This window comes from Habropoda laboriosa, unplaced genomic scaffold (genome assembly GCF_001263275.1).
Source record: "Habropoda laboriosa isolate 0110345459 unplaced genomic scaffold, ASM126327v1 scaffold102, whole genome shotgun sequence".
In the NCBI taxonomy this organism is placed as follows: Eukaryota; Metazoa; Arthropoda; class Insecta; order Hymenoptera; family Apidae; genus Habropoda; species Habropoda laboriosa.
This window is the reverse complement of record NW_017100262.1, coordinates 1,593,064-1,609,651: the sequence shown is the minus strand read 5'-3', so window position 1 is coordinate 1,609,651 and position 16,588 is coordinate 1,593,064. Positions and strand designations below refer to the sequence as shown.

The window sequence follows — 16,588 nt, the reverse complement described above, 5'->3', positions numbered from 1 at the left end:
TCATTATCGTAAAGAGAAATAACAGGAAACATTATTAACGAGTGTCGTTGAAGCGAGAAAAATGATAAGTGAAAACTGGTACCTTTTTCAATTGTACCGTATATCTAACAATGTACTGATAACTACACACAGAAAGCGGATAACTATTTATGAAGCAGATTTGTCCGGCAGTTAATCATCGAATACGACAGTCGTATTGTGACCGTTGCTTCATTCGTTACGTCAAGTGTCGCGCCATAATTTCTTCCACGTTACGATTGCCACGAGGCTGTTTTTTTCAACAATTCAATACACGTAGTCGCATATGTCAATAGTGCATGCGCACCTGGCAAATATCAAATTCGGTGAATCTCATCGTAGCTGCAACGTTTATTTGTGATTAAGGTTATGTTCTCCACAAGATGAAGAAAGAAGAAAAATGTCTTGAGACAGTGTTAATTGATTGCAAATAAATCGGTGTGGTGAACGGTGGTCCTGGAAGCATTTATATGTAGGAACGGGTGGTAACAACGAATAGTCTATCAATTAACCGATACAGTATTGAATAATCTTCAAGACTTGGTGGTACATCGAATGATCTTCTCCTCTTTGTAATTGGCATATTATCTTAATTACCGTCGGTTATTGTACAAGATACCATTAGAGATTATATTTTTTACCGTTAAGATATCGAGGATTACGGAAGACATTTTTAGTCATCTATGCAGCTTATATTGTTACGTGCCTACAGTTGTAAAAGTCAACTACTTTTGACAAAAAAAAGCTAAAAAAACGGCGGCAGCAAAGGAGAAGGTTCATCAGCAAGGTCAACTGACCTATTTGGATCCACTGTTGATGAATGACAAAAGACACAAGATGTTGAGCCAAAGATTAAGTAATAGAAGATTATTTGTTGACCTGCTTGCACTAATGTTTGGACTTGGTGCATGGGTTGGTGTGAATGGCATATATGTTCAAATGCCACTTCTTGTGAACAGTGCTCCAGAAGGATGGAGTCTTCCCGCACATATGGTTATGCTAGTTCAATTTGCCAACTTGGGACCAATACTTTATACATTATACATAAAGTATGTGTGTGTGTTCAAAATGACAGAATGAATAACATATGATTTTTCTCTCAAAGAATATATATATATTATTTTTCTGTTTTAGATACAGCAAATGGGCATGTGATAAATATATTACATATGTACTTCTAGCAGCAGGAGCACTGTCTACATTTATATTAGCTTTTGTATATGATAAAACAACAATAATAGTTGGCAATGAGCATTCCACTGCTCTATTGTCATTGATGTTTGTAACTGCCACTGTTGGATGTACGAGTTCCGTTCTTTTCATGCCATACATGAGAAACTATAGAGAAATTTATTTGGTGTCCTATCTTGTAGGAGAAGGACTCAGTGGATTTGTGCCAAGTGTAGTGGCATTAATTCAAGGTGTTGGTGGAAATCCAGAGTGCTTAAACATTACCACGGCTGAATCTACTAAAGTAGAATTCACACTTTATTATCCAGAACCCAGGTTTTCATCTCACATCTTCTTTATTTTCCTTGGTACCTTGCTGTCCTTATGTTACTTCGCTTTCTTGGGACTGAATAATTTATCTATTGCTGCTGGAGAGCGTGTAAAATACCCAGGAAGCATGGAAACATTACCAACAGATACAAAAGCACCTCCTAGTTATAAAACCAATGCTGGTTGGAAAATGTCTAAACAAGTTTATTCCTATTTATTAATTATGATGGCAGTGGTTTGTTTCTTAGGTAATGGTACATTACCAAGTATTCAATCTTATTCTTGTTTGCCATATGGGAATGTTGCATATCATTTAACTGTTACATTGTCATCAATGGCTGGTCCATTGGCAATGTGTTTAGGTTTTTTTATTAAAATGCCAAAAGTGAATTACCTTAGTGGCCTTATGGTCATTCTTGTAGCACTTTCTGGATTTATTTGTTTCTTAGCTGTTAAATCACCCAATCCACCTTTACAGTACAGTTGGGTAGGTGAATTCTTAGTTGTTATGTCTTGGATATTAATTAGTGGTTTAATAGGGTTTATAAAATTGAGTATTACAACGTTGTTTAGACCTGATCCTGGCAGGGGTCTGTATTACACTGGTGTTGCAACTCAAGTTGGATCTCTTGTAGGGGCAGTAATGACATTTGTTCTAGTTAATCATGCAAAATTATTCCATTCTTATTCACCATGTTCAGTGATTTCAGTACATTGATATTTGATATCAAGTATAAATAGACTCATTATTAAAAATTATGAAAAATCAGTTGAAGAAATGAAATATTGGTATATTTTTTAGTTCCTGTTAATCATTATTGTGTTTAGAAATGCAGTACTTTACTGTTCTTAATACATATAAATAAATTTAGGGGATGTAACTAGTTGACTTAGATGTGTCAGAATCAGTTTTGTTTTTACAAATTTATTTTAATATTGTACACAGATCAATTGCAATTGCAAAGCTGAATTTTATACATCATTAGTATTAAAATTGCCTGTGTTGTGGAGTATGAAGAAAGAAAATCGTAAATGCTTGTAAATCTGTAAAAAATGTAAAACAAATATATTAATAGACTTCAGTGAGATAGATATATTGCATTTTTACTTTCATGGTGAATTTGATTCAGGTGATTGTACAAGACACAGATGTACTTAAAAAACAAATAATTCTGCATATTTAAACAAAATTATTTTATGTACAATGGACAGATGTATTTTTAAAATCCTAAATCAAAAATGTGCAATTTTAATATACATTATTGATTATATGAAATATATTTATCTGGATAACTTTCACATCAAAGTATAAATGTCTCAATAAGTGCTATGTAATTAGCAAATGTATTACAAAGTAGTAAACTATCATTAAGTCAATTTAAGTATATGTGTTGAGCCCAACTTGGTATTTTATCTGATAAATTTTATTGTCCAGATTAAGGATGAGTTGCAGGTAGACATCTCATGATTTCATCATGTCAGTTTCTCTTACAAGAGTGTAGCCAATACTGTAGAATCTTGATCATTGATCTTGTACTTCTTTAAATAATTTTATCTATCACATGCAACAAAAGTGAAATACATAGTGAAAAACCTTCTTTTCAATTGTAACATTTAAAAAGTTAACAAAAAATTTTGGTGAGAATATCAATTGTTGCAAAATATTGTATAAATATTAACAAAACAAATTTATTAATTTCTCATTGATCTTTGTTCAAGACTACAACAAACTTTGACATTTCATATATAAATGGCACAATGGTAGATGTAACACATGAATCAAAGAGATGTAATGGAAAATCATATATTGTTGTGCATCTTCTTATAATATTATTTGGTATATCTGCTTGGATTGGTATCAATGGAATATTTATTCAAATACCAGTGCTTATCAATACTTCTCCAGAAGGTTGGGCTTTACCAACTTATCTAGTATTAGTAATACAGACTGCAAATTTTGGACCTTTACTTTATACAATTTTACAATACTTTCAATGCAAAATAAATGAACCATGGTGGATAGTATGTTTGTTGGCATCAGGATCTTCTGCAATGGGACTTCTGAGTTTCTTTTATTCTGAAATAACTATTATTAATGGTGTTCAATATAGTTTGGTATTATTTGTCTTGACATTTTTCAATGCTTTAGTAGGTTGCTTTAGTTCTGTATTATTTATGCCGTATCTTCGCAATTTTAATGAAAGATTTTTAATATCCTATTTCATAGGAGAAGGATTAAGCGGTGTATTGCCGAGTGTAATTGCTTTGATACAAGGAGTTGAAGATAATACAGAATGCGCGACTTTTAAAAATAATACACATGTGGAATCTCCTTCAGATTCGTTTAGCTTAAACTTTTCTCCAAGTGAATATTTCCTTTTTATTTTTATCATCCTATTTTTATCTTTGACTGCTTTTGCCATTGTAGAATACTCTCCATTTCTTCAGAACTCAAAACACATTCATAAATCTGTTAGTACAGTGTTTGATGAAAAACAAATTAATGTTTCCCATAATCATGCTTCTGATGGTGTACAAAGAACAAAACATTATTCATTAGAAAGAGATTCATTTCTTCATGATAATAGTAAGTACTTAACAAAACAGATGCGAAATTATTTATTCATATTACTAGCTATTTGCTGCTTTTTTAGCAATGGTTTCTTTCCTAGTATACAATCTTACTCTTGCCTGCCATATGGAAATACAGCATATAAATTATCAGTTACCTTTGCTCAATTTGCAAACCCACTTGTATGCTTATTAGCATTTTGGTTTAAAGTATCTAACATAAAAATTATCAATTATTTATCTATAGTATGTTTGGCTATTGGCAGTTATGTTACATATTTAGCATTAGTGTCTCGTTCACCACCTCTACAAGAAACAAAATTAGGCATTTATTTAGTTATCATATCATGGACACTATTAATGGGATTAATTTCTTATTTAAAATTAATTATTGTATCAGTATTTAGAAGTACAATGTTCCCAAAAATACTCTTTTATGCTGGTGTAATTATGCAAGCAGGTTCTGCAAGTGGTGCAATATTTTCATTTGTAACAATTAACTTCACAAATTACTTTGAAATGCATGATAATTGTGCTTTAATGGATAACTGATACATTGTAAATGTGTTATGTACACTTATATAATTATAAAAAGAGGAAGAACAAATTTAAATGTTCTATGTGTGGCATGTATGAAATGGTAATTATAATAGCACTTTTATTGAGACAAAAGTATAAATATGTACATACTAAAAGTATGTATAAATATATTTATATGATTGTACATATGTGTCTGCATTTATGAATGAACATATAATGAATGTAGAGAAATGAGTAATACAAAGAAATTGTAAAAATGCCGAATGAATGTTAACAGATTATACACGTAAAAAGAAATATCCAAAAATGACGCCATACAATCTAGGTATAATTATCTACCTTTATCTTAAATATTGCCTTCCATAGTGCGTAAAAACTGGTACAATTCCAAATATTTTCTCATCGCCTGGGCCTATAATTGTATTTCGAAGTTGATGATTGTCAATTGGTTTTTAATAAACAGTACGTACATGGAGAAAGGTTTTTCTTGTACCATGAAACACATACAATATCACGGGGAAATATAAAACACAATTTTATAAAGCGATTTGTAACAATTTGTAAATTTAATAAAACGAATGTAAAATTACGTTTGAATTTATCAATTACGTTGTCAGCCCTGTCTTGGGAGGTGGTCCTGAAATGCACTAAAACGGAGATTGTGAGTCATGCGCACTCATGCAAGGCTGCATTGAGCACGAGACCAAAACGGTAAATAATAACGTCGGCAAACAAAAAAAAAATAACTGTTGCGTTTATTTCTTTCTATTGCGAGCTGAATCACTGGGACGTTTAACAGTCGATCGAATGATATTGTTTAAAAACGTACCGCTCAACACTGGCTGTTCTAGGCTAAAATGTGTGATGAAGAACAAAGTTGCGCTCAAGTTGAATCCGATCAAACGGATTCCCAATTATCTTTGTTAGATCTTCCAATCGAGGTTTGTACAAATAAATATTGCACTTTTTCTAATTTTGCTAAGTAAAGTGACGTATAAAAATATATACTTTCGAGATACAAATTTTCAAATCATTTGAGGAACTTTTGAATTTTTCTCCGATAATGCTCTCTGTATGAAACCTTTTATTTCAAGGTATTTTAACAAGATGTTTCATTTTTATATCTTTGAATACTAGTTTACGAAGTTATAATGCAAATTATATAGCATACCCAGTGTTTACAAACAACAGAATAACTGTCATTAATATACGTTTCAATAAGTTCATTTTAAAGCTGATTTTACAAATAATAACTGAAAAGATATTTCCAAAGTAAAAGTACAAAGTTGAATAAACTCGGTTAGCAGTGACCTATAACGTATGCTATTAAAAAAATAAGTGGAACATAGCGAGAATTTCATCGAGACGTCAGTGGATCATAGACGCCATTTTTAAATACCTATTCTTGCACAGTATATTTAAAAGTTCGACTTTAATATCCTTACGCACGAACATAAAATCTTAGTTAATTATTTCTATATTAGATGTTAGATTTAATGGATTAATATTATGTAGTCCTACGTTTTCCTTATGAAATAATTAATCAATTTTTACTATTATATTTCAGATATTTTTTCACATCTGTTCCTTCCTAGATGCATCAACATTAGTACATGGCTTGGGTTTAGCATGTAAACAGTTCCATCAAATTCTAAACGACAACTCACTGTGGAAAGTGAGGATAAGTCAAATTTTACCAAATACTGGTTATCCAGTTTTGCCTCCTGGTTAGCTCAAATTGATAGCACCTTGTGCCTTGCACGACCAATCATTCTGTAAATAAATGAAACACCATCTATTACTGTACACAATAATTAGTTGTACTTTACACTTTTCATGTATTGAGTTGTATACATTGTATTTCTTATAAAAACAATTAACTCAAAACCAAACTTTCACATGGTATATTCAATGATAAATGAGTGGTTCACAACTGTTAATCTGTTTTAATTAACACAAAAGGAAACACAATTCATAGAAAGCTATATTAATGTTACTTTTAACTTCTTACTTAAAATGTATTCTTACATGTCAAAATAACATTTGCTAAATATATTGTTCTTTTTAGCTGAGGATGATGAATTGTTTTGGAAGTTGTCATGTGTTGCACTAGAGAAACAAACATCATTATGGAAGGAAGAAAACTCTATGGAGAAGTTTACACTTAGCAATGTACAATACAGCACTATTGATGGTTTATTATTAATGCAGGCTAGTAGAGTAATATTTATTTAATTTACATCCTTATAAATTTATAATATACTGATAACTATTTTTATACATGTATATAGAATGGAGACATTTGTGTATCAGGAGCAAGAGACCGATCACTAGTATGGTGGAGGCTTCCCACAAAGGAAAATGAAAGAGAGAATGCAACATGTATAGACTTTGCTCATGATGGGTGGATTTGGGATCTAGCAGCAATAAATGATACAATCTATAGTTGCAGCTGGGATCAAACTGTCAAATCGTGGACGCTTACTACCACCGGCCTTCTTCCCTACCAAACTTATGAGATGTACATGAGAACCAGCTGATCATTTTCGCTGCTCTCGTTATGGGAAGGCCGAGCGAGGAAGGCACGAATATCCTTGTTCTTAAGAGATAGTTAGCCAGTAATGTACATACGACGAAATTAATATTAAGTTGGAAATAGTTTTTTTTTAAATTTTGCAAAAAAAGCAATCAAGCAACAAGCTTCGCTTTCTCTCGCTCTGCCAACAATGACTGTGCAAAATATATAATTACTGTAATAAGTATCTGATATCATATCTAAACATTACATATTTTTTCAGGGCCCGCTCTTGTGCTTTATTGTGTGTTGCATCGTGCCCGGATTCAGGCCTTTTTGCAACAGGATCATTTTGTAAAATTATTTTTGTGTTTGATCCAAGATCAGGCTACCGACCTATTGCGACGTATAAACCACACAAAAAGGCCGTTATTACACTGGCGATGAGTTCTAATTTTCTTTTATCCGCTAGTGAGGATAAAACGGTGTCTATATGGGATCAAAGAGCAGGAAGAACTATGAAAAATGTTACTGTAAGAATCTCACGATAGGAAGTTAAAAAAAAAAAAAAATGAAACTTGAATCGTTTTAAACGAGTATATTGTAGATTTCCCAGGAATCATTCCCTATGAGTATGTGTATGCAACGAGACATGGTTTATGTGGGAGATGGTAGTGCAAAGTTGCACGTTTTAGACCCGAAAAAAGATTTTGAACGAGTCAAGTGTTACAGCACTGACCATAAAAAAGGTATCAATGGTGTTCACATCGCACCCGGATGTTTAATCACGAGTTCTATGGACGAAACAGTTCGAATTTTCAGTCCCACTGATCCTCCTCAACACTTTGCCACTTTAAAATCTAATTATGGTGAAATAGCTAGTGTAAGTAGTGCAACACAGTATGTGATATATTTCTATGAAATCATAATTACATAAGTTTAATTTTGCTCCTTCCACAGATGGATTATTTAAATGACGTTCTCGCTATTTCTGGTACAGAGGGAATTGAAATTTGGAGACCAAGGTTGCGAAATGAATATTTATAAAAAATGTCAATAAATTAACAATTTCTATAAGCATTTCGCTTTTCTATGCTGTATACCACTGAAGTTTTAATAAATGAACAAAAGGTTAAAAAAAATATATACACTAAAAAAGAATTTAATAAATGCTTTGCAAAATGTACTGTTAATCAATAATTTTATCTATTTGTTGTTATTTGTTTATTTGTACCTAATCCAAGATCAATTATAAAGTAACAATGAATGAAACATATCGCTGTGCGACTATATTGTTCAATTAAGCATAAAAGATCATTAAAATACACGCTACCATAAATAGCGTGTCTTGTTACGTTTGAATTTTAGCCGCTGAACAGGAGTGTAATTGTTAAATTAAAAGCCCCGAAGATAACTTTTGTCAGCCTCTCTTATCAGGATAGAAATCATAAAATTGCTCATAAAGTTAATGTGGCATGCCATTAACAACTTAAATCTCGAAAGAAAATTACAAAGAACATCGTGTCGTCCATCGAGATAACGTTTAATTTCAAAAAAATACCTGAACTTGATGCAAATCCAAGCAGCAGGCCGATCGATGTCACTGCTGTCGCCGGAAGTGTTCGTCTGCTAAGTATCGAAAACGTTCAATTGTCTATCTGTATGAATTATGGGAAAACCGAATATCGTTACGAAACGATGTTAAATATCCATAAAATTGCTTTGAATAATTAATCGCGTGTCTGAAAGCACGAACTGGCGAGAATTAATTAAAGAATTCTGGTGTCAGACGCCGGTATCCTAATGCTTTCGTGGCGCGGTGGTGGGGGTAACCGCGGGGAGCTTCCGTTTATCTGCGAGGTCAGAGAAGGCTGGCTGCGTTCAGTGGTGCTGTTGAAAAACACGATGAAAATGGCGTGGCAACCGCAAGAGGAAGGACTTAGACAAATCTTAACGCTCCTGAAGGAGTCTCAGAGCCCGGATACAGATACTCAGCGAGCTGTGCAAGAAGTATCCTTTTCTTAATTAGTCGTGAATCATTTTGTGCTACGAAATATACGTTTTTGGAGATTTTTGTTCCCCGGTGAGTACACCCGCGACGCGGTAACGAAGTGAAGCGGGTAGGTCAATCGAGGGGCGTGCTTTTCTCCCTTGTAGAAATTGTGCTACTTCTAAGCAGGCTCGGAAATTTGGTGAAAAAAATGTGGCGATGAGTTCCAAAAGATTTCAAGGCTATTGAGATATTTTATTAGATGTAGGACGGGAAAATTGTTCGGCGCGCTTTTGCGCAGCCTGTCACGGACCCCCCTTTTTGTCGTCTACGGTTCGATTGAAAAGCTGTTAAGATACCGTGTTGTAACAAATAGAATTTCGTGTCATCGTACAAGTCATTTCATAATTGTACACGTTATTTTTCATCAAATCGTTCTATGATTGATATTAGGAATCGGTGAGAGTAGGTCGACAGAAGAAGTTTGTAGGTTTTTCTCGAATAACACGTGAGTTATACACAAGCGCCAAGAAATATGTTAACGATACGGAATCCCTGTCGCGGGGCGCGTCGGAAATGCCGTTAGTGTCGTTGACGAGTTTGTTTTCTTGACGCTTTAATCGATAAATCTTGTATATAGTTTTGTCCGTAATGTTAATTAAACCAAGCTGGAAATGACATACACAAAACAAATGTTGGTAGAACCGTATTCGTCGCCGAATTACAGCTGGCACAAAATGTACGGTTACAGAAACTTGAATTTTTTTTTACGCAGTTTTTTCGTATTAAATTTATGCCTCTATATATATACACATCTATTCTTGTATATAGCGAGTTTTAACAAGAATTTCACAGTTGGGAAAATTTATATGTTTGTAATTGATTTATTAATATGCGTGATGAAAAATAGTATATGTTTTGTATTACATGTGCAATTGTTTATTTTTTTATGATATTGTATTAAATATAAATGGAATATTTTTTTATCTTTATTATGTAATAGCAAATGCTGTGATAGATAATTAGTGGTTATATAAATGTGCAATTTTTTGTTTTTACAAAAATTGATAGGTTATGTTTCAATGTCTACTTCTTTCTCCAATTTTTCCTTAACAATTTTTTTTAGAAATTGGAAGAATTGAACAAATTTCCAGATTTCAACAATTACCTTATTTTTGTTTTAGCAAAACTCACAACAGAAGGTATGTAGTTAAAGCATAAATTTATTAATTTATATCTATGAAGATAAATTTTAATTTAAATGTATTTTTTCTTTCAAGATGAACCTACAAGGTCTCTTAGTGGACTGATATTAAAAAATAATGTTAAAGCTCATTTTTATAACTTTTTACCAGAAGTCACAAATTTCATAAAACAAGAATGTTTAGCAGCAGTTGGCGATCCATCACCTCTGATTCGTGCAACTGTTGGAATTTTAATAACTACCATTGCATCGAAAGGTACTGTTTTTGTTAGTCAATAATAATGGCCAATAAATAAGTTCATAATATTATAGAAAGACTTTTTTTTAATAGGTGAATTGACTAAATGGCCAGAGCTACTGCCTGCACTTTGGCAAATGTTAGACTCACCAGACTATTATGTTTGTGAAGGTGCATTCGGTGCTCTTCAAAAGATTTGTGAAGATTCTGCAGATCTATTAGATTCAGATGCACTCAATCGTCCTTTGAATGTTTTAATTCCCAAGTTCCTGCAATTTTTCAGACATTCAAGCGCTAAAATTAGATCATATGCTGTTGCCTGTGTTAATCAGTTTATTGTTAATCGTACATCGGCTCTTATGGTTCACATAAATAGCTTCCTGGAAAATCTCTTCCACTTAGCTACTGATAATGATCCTGAGGTCAAAAAAAATGTTTGCAGGTAGGATTATATTTTCTTTGTTCATAGAAAATATAAAATATTTTATATTATGTAACATTTATTTTGTTATTTGTTATAGAGCTTTGGTTATGTTGCTTGAAGTTCAAATGGAAAAATTACTACCATATATGCATGACATAATACAATATATGTTAATGAGAACTCAGGATTCTGATGAGACAGTTGGTTTAGAAGCTTGTGAATTTTGGCTTTCGCTAGCAGAGCAAACAATTTGTAAACAAGCACTTGCACCATATTTATTCGAACTAGTACCTGTATTGGTAGGTAGTTGTAAAGCAGAATAAAATATATCGCAAAAATATTAATAAATAAATAAATCTATAATGCATTTCCACAGGTAAAAGGTATGAAATACTCGGACATAGATATAATACTCCTAAAAGGAGATGTAGAAGAAGATGAAATGATCCCAGATAAGGACGAAGATATCAGACCAAGATTTCCCAAATCAAAAACACATCATTCACATCATTCTAATATGAATAAGCACACAAATGAAAACGGAGGTTGTGACGACGAAGACATAGATGGCGAGGATGGTGATGATGATACGACGCTTACCGACTGGAATTTAAGAAAATGTTCAGCTGCTGCATTAGACATGCTAGCAAATGTATTTAGAGAAGAATTATTACCAGTTTTAGTACCAATTTTAAAAGATACCCTTTTCCATCCAGATTGGGAAATCAAAGAATCTGGAATATTAGCACTGGGAGCTATTGCAGAAGGTTCTTGTGTTAACAATTCATAAAATTATTTTTCATTAGTTCGAGTCGTAATCTGATATATAATATATTATTGCAGGTTGTATGAGTGGAATGATTCCACATTTATCAGAATTAATCCCGTATTTAATTCGTTGCTTAAGCGACAAAAAAGCACTAGTACGCGCCATTACTTGCTGGACACTAAGTCGTTACGCACATTGGGTTTGTGCGCAGCCACATGACACACACTTGAAACCTTTAATGACTGAATTACTTCAAAGAGTACTTGATGGCAATAAGCGCGTTCAGGAAGCCGCATGCTCTGCTTTTGCAACGTTAGAAGAGGAAGCATGCACAGAATTAGTCCCTTACCTTGGATTTATTCTTGAAACGCTTGTTTTTGCCTTTGGTAAATATGCTCGTACAGAGATACTGAATCATTGGAATGTTTATTCTGTTACTAATTATTCTTTATGTGTGCAGGTAAATATCAACACAAAAATCTTTTAATATTGTACGACGCAATTGGTACACTTGCTGATTCAGTGGGACACCATCTTAACAAACCGGATTATATTAACCTGCTTATGCCACCACTAATTAATAAATGGAATGTGCTGAAAGATGAGGATAAAGACCTTTTCCCATTATTAGAATGTCTTTCCTCAGTTGCGACTGCTTTGCGATCTGGTTTTCTTCCTTACTGTGAACCCGTTTATAGGTCAGTTTTTTTTTTCACTCAAAGACTCGAATTTTGTAGATTTGGTCGTATCTATATGTTTATGTGTATTTTTTTTTTTTTTTAAATAGGCGGTGTGTATCCCTCGTAGAGCAGACGTTAAATCAACACATAGCAAATACCCAGAGTCCAGAACAATTTGAAGCACCTGACAAAGATTTTATGATTGTTGCATTAGACCTTCTTAGCGGCTTGGCGGAAGGGTTGGATGGTCATATGGAACGTTTAGTAATGAACAGCAATGTAATGCAATTATTGTATCAATGTATGCAAGATGTTATGGCTGAAGTTAGACAGAGTAGCTTTGCCTTGTTAGGAGATCTTACAAAGGCCTGTTTTCAACATGTTCTCCCATGTATACGTGAGTATTTTTATATTACACGGTTAATTATACTGAAATTGAATCTTTTTGAACGAATTCAATATGTTTATTCGTCAATTTCATTTATAGCCGAATTTATGCCTATACTTGGACAGAATTTAAATCCTGAGTTTATATCAGTGTGTAACAACGCAACATGGGCTATTGGAGAAATAGCTATAAAACTCGGTAACTTTTTTAAAATATTATTCCATCATTGAAACATATTACAAGAAGGATTTTTTAATAATACATATATTTTATGTAGGATCTGACACAAGTGCATACATCCCACTAATTTTGACTCAACTTATTGACATAATCAATAGACCAAACACGCCAAAAACACTGTTGGAAAATACAGGTGAGTATCTGTACAATATTTCCGAAACGTATAGTTTCTTCTACACAGTATAGTATATGGAGCATACTTTTAAATGGTAGGGGATAATGCGTAGTGAAGTTTCAGTTTGTGAGTACTACAATAACTACCAACTACGTTATTACAGTTCACCCATATATTGTAGAAGTAATACATTTTCTTAGAAGTATGCTCTGCACACGAGGGGAAACTTTTCATTTAAGGCATTGTAGTTCATATGTATACATATATACGTTTGCAAACATGTATAAAAAAAATTTTCACGTAAAAATTAGGTTAACGACGATCGTTTAATGAGAAGTCTCCCAAAATATACAGAGAAAGTCCTCACGTTAGATTCAGCATTCGGTGGCATTTAAGTTTAGGTGCATTTTCTTGTAAATGATTTTATTGAAGGTAATAACCACACAGATTGACGACTTCAAGTGGTTTTATACGACCACGCTTGCACGTTTTATCAGCGGGTTAAATTATTAGTATTTGTACATTGGACCTGATTTAGTGGTGTGCGATTGCCTGCAGGCTTTATATGGCTGTACTGCCATGAAAACATACTGCAATTCAATATACTATGCTTGCATCTAAGCCCCAGATATTGTTTCAACGGTACTTTAAATTGGCCTTTAAATTATCACAACAAAAATTTTAGTTTTGTGTTTCTTGGTTGTTCTTGTTTGTATTAACATTTATTGGTAGAGATCATATTCATATCGGTTTTTACAAATCATGGGCTCGCACGCTGCTATCTAATTTTTATTATTGTTTCAGCAGCTACAATAGCACGGTATTGCCTATGTTCATTGTCGGTATTTCATATGTTCACCTCTGTTCCCACTGTCTCTATTGATTGTTAATATTAAATTGATTATTATTGATTAAATGATTAATTACAAATTAATTGAAGTTTATAAACGACGACATAATTTGCCTGAGTTGATCGTTGGTTCGCTATCAGTTTGTCTTATTGTTTGTGTTTCCGGTCACTTCACTACACTTCACTTGTCTACTTACCGAAATGAAATGAAAACCGTAGCCATAACGATCGGTCGCCTAGGTTATGTGTGTCCCCACGACGTCGCCCCCATACCTTCTATTTTTATTTTCACTTTATTATTATATATTATTCCCGATTCTCCAGTACATTGCATCAGGGGCTGCTAAGAACTTTTGTGCAAGAATATCGTAGCGTTTATACTAATACCATATTGTGACGAGTCCATAATGGTTTTGTTTTTTATAAAAAGAAAATACTGTACTCTCTTTTTTCTTGATACACCTGGGCCTAGTTTATCCTAAGCATAGTGTTGAACTTGCCCAATAGTTTTTTGCAGTATTAACAGTTTTTACATTTACTTTGTATATTTACCTTGATTTTTTGCCACCATGCAAGTATGTTATGGGCTCTTAACCATGCAGTTTGAAACTAGGGTAGGTTTACATTTGTCACTTTTTTTTTTTAGGTCTGTGTAATACTTTTAGCCTATGTATTACTGCCTTGCATTCAAATCTAGAAACATACCTTTCTTTTCTTACATACTGTTCACTGTGTACAGGTAGTTTCAATCAAAAATGTCCTTTGCATGTTAATTAACTCAGTATTAATATTTGTCAGATACATTTTATTTAGTTACATATTCTGTTTATCACAACTATTACTGCTAGAGAGAGAGAGAGAGAGAGAGAGAGAGAGGGAGAGAGAGAGAGAGAGAGAGAGAGCGTGTGTGCGTGCGTGTGCGTGTGTGGTTGTGTGTTGTGTGTATGCTTTCTCTTTATTTTGCCAAGCCAGAAACTTTAAGATCAAAGAGATGATGTCAAATGTAAACCAAACCTTAACGAACTTATACTAACCATATGATGCCAGTCATATCTAAAAATATTCATTTAAGTGTAATTCGCGGTGAAATCGCGAAAATTTCGTTGGCTGAGGTTTTTAAATATCGATAAAAGGATACAAAATTGCACAGCATTTGATACAGGAATTCTATCTTATCATGTGCTAGATTAGATTGAATGTTTTTCTTTTTTTTTTTTAATTTTTTTAGATCGATAGTGTGAATTTTTAATTTTTAGTTGATTTTTTAGCACTGTTAAATCGAAGTGTATAAAATATCGAGTAATAAAATGAGAGAAAACTAAGGTAATATTTACAACTACATAGGTAATTCAAACATAGGACTGGCCTAAAAAGAAGCCAACAATTTTGCCACATTAATTGTTAGCTGTGAAGATCTATATTGGTGTACAACTTACATAACTTGTGGGAATGAATATTATATTGAGTGACTAGTTGTCATTTTTTGCCATAATCATATTCTTATGAGTGTAATAAATATTTTGCTTAGAAAGAAGGTACACTTATCATTGCAGTGATGATTCAGCCTGCAATAAATCAATCTAATGAAACTGATATCAAATGTAAAAGGAACATATGTGTCATATCTTGCATTTATATTCTACTATCATGATGAATATACCTTCTTCTGAAATCATAAACATCATTCTCTTTGTAACTGGTACTCATACACTTTATTAGGTGTACTTCTTTGAGGAGCATAAGAGACAATGAAGAAAAGGATTCAGCATTCAGAGGTATGTGTCAGATGATTACAGTGAACCCAGCGGGAGTTGTGCAAGACTTCATATTCTTCTGCGATGCTGTCGCATCTTGGGTTACACCCAGAGAAGATCTTAAAGACATGTTTCAGAAGGTACGCAAAAATACGAATCACCTAGACAAAGCTTTCATTTATAAATTATTTCACCTTATTAACGCTAAGAGAAACAAATAAAATATTTCTTCCTACAGATACTACATGGATTTAAAAATCAAGTTGGTGCGGAAAATTGGAAACGATTTTCAGATCAATTCCCACCACAGCTCAGTGAACGACTCCATAATATGTATGGCGTCTGAGCAGCCCCGCCTAAATACGGTAAGTTCTCTTTAAAAGAAATTTTATTCTTCCTACTCACATCGAGAATATGAAATTCTTTATCTAACCTCGCATACCACACGTACACGGTTAGGAAATCAACGAATTAATTAAGCTTTAACAATAACCAGCTTCAAATGGAATGTTAACGTGAAGTAATTGTGTCTCTTTCAGAAGGCCGCTTTAAGGGGCAGGCCGAAAGGGGTTGGGCGGGAAACAGAACAATGGGTGGACAGGGTGGGTGGGTGAAACCACGGCCTCTTCTCATCAACATCGTTGTCGTTACCGTGTTATGGTCATCGTCAGGCTCTCGGGGGAATTAAATATGCGTCATTAGAGCTCTGCAGTCAGCAAGCGATATAAACGAACAAAACGAAGTGAGAATGAATGGAACGAAAAAAATGAGAACGACAAAATAAAGAAATTT

General features: G+C 33.4%; 4 protein-coding genes across 4 annotated transcripts; all 4 read left to right on the top strand.

Moving 5' to 3' along the window:
* The first annotated feature begins 280 nt into the window (after positions 1-280).
* On the top strand, positions 281-2,236 carry LOC108572941 (solute carrier family 52, riboflavin transporter, member 3-A-like). Its single transcript, XM_017935288.1, has 2 exons — positions 281-1,067; positions 1,153-2,236. The coding sequence occupies exons 1-2, from the start codon at positions 835-837 to the stop codon at positions 2,234-2,236; spliced, it is 1,317 nt and encodes a 438-aa protein (XP_017790777.1). The 5' UTR covers positions 281-834.
* A 1,040-nt stretch (positions 2,237-3,276) lies between these two features.
* LOC108572970 (riboflavin transporter 2-like) lies at positions 3,277-4,937 on the top strand. Its single transcript, XM_017935318.1, has one exon. It carries the CDS (start codon positions 3,277-3,279, stop codon positions 4,639-4,641), a length of 1,365 nt encoding a protein of 454 aa, XP_017790807.1. The 3' UTR covers positions 4,642-4,937.
* Positions 4,938-5,418: 481 nt separating this feature from the next.
* LOC108572846 (F-box/WD repeat-containing protein 9-like) lies at positions 5,419-8,191 on the top strand. The gene is made up of 7 exons (XM_017935165.1): positions 5,419-5,570; positions 6,197-6,356; positions 6,698-6,840; positions 6,921-7,150; positions 7,428-7,677; positions 7,752-8,027; positions 8,105-8,191. The coding sequence occupies exons 1-7, from the start codon at positions 5,487-5,489 to the stop codon at positions 8,189-8,191; spliced, it is 1,230 nt and encodes a 409-aa protein (XP_017790654.1). The 5' UTR covers positions 5,419-5,486.
* Positions 8,192-9,026: 835 nt separating this feature from the next.
* LOC108572887 (transportin-1) lies at positions 9,027-16,473 on the top strand. The gene is made up of 15 exons (XM_017935219.1): positions 9,027-9,154; positions 10,261-10,336; positions 10,415-10,594; positions 10,670-11,018; positions 11,098-11,299; positions 11,377-11,767; positions 11,844-12,155; positions 12,230-12,467; positions 12,557-12,846; positions 12,937-13,035; positions 13,115-13,210; positions 14,262-14,320; positions 15,754-15,936; positions 16,035-16,161; positions 16,336-16,473. The coding sequence occupies exons 1-14, from the start codon at positions 9,050-9,052 to the stop codon at positions 16,140-16,142; spliced, it is 2,688 nt and encodes an 895-aa protein (XP_017790708.1). The 5' UTR covers positions 9,027-9,049; the 3' UTR covers positions 16,143-16,161; positions 16,336-16,473.
* Positions 16,474-16,588: the final 115 nt, after the last annotated feature.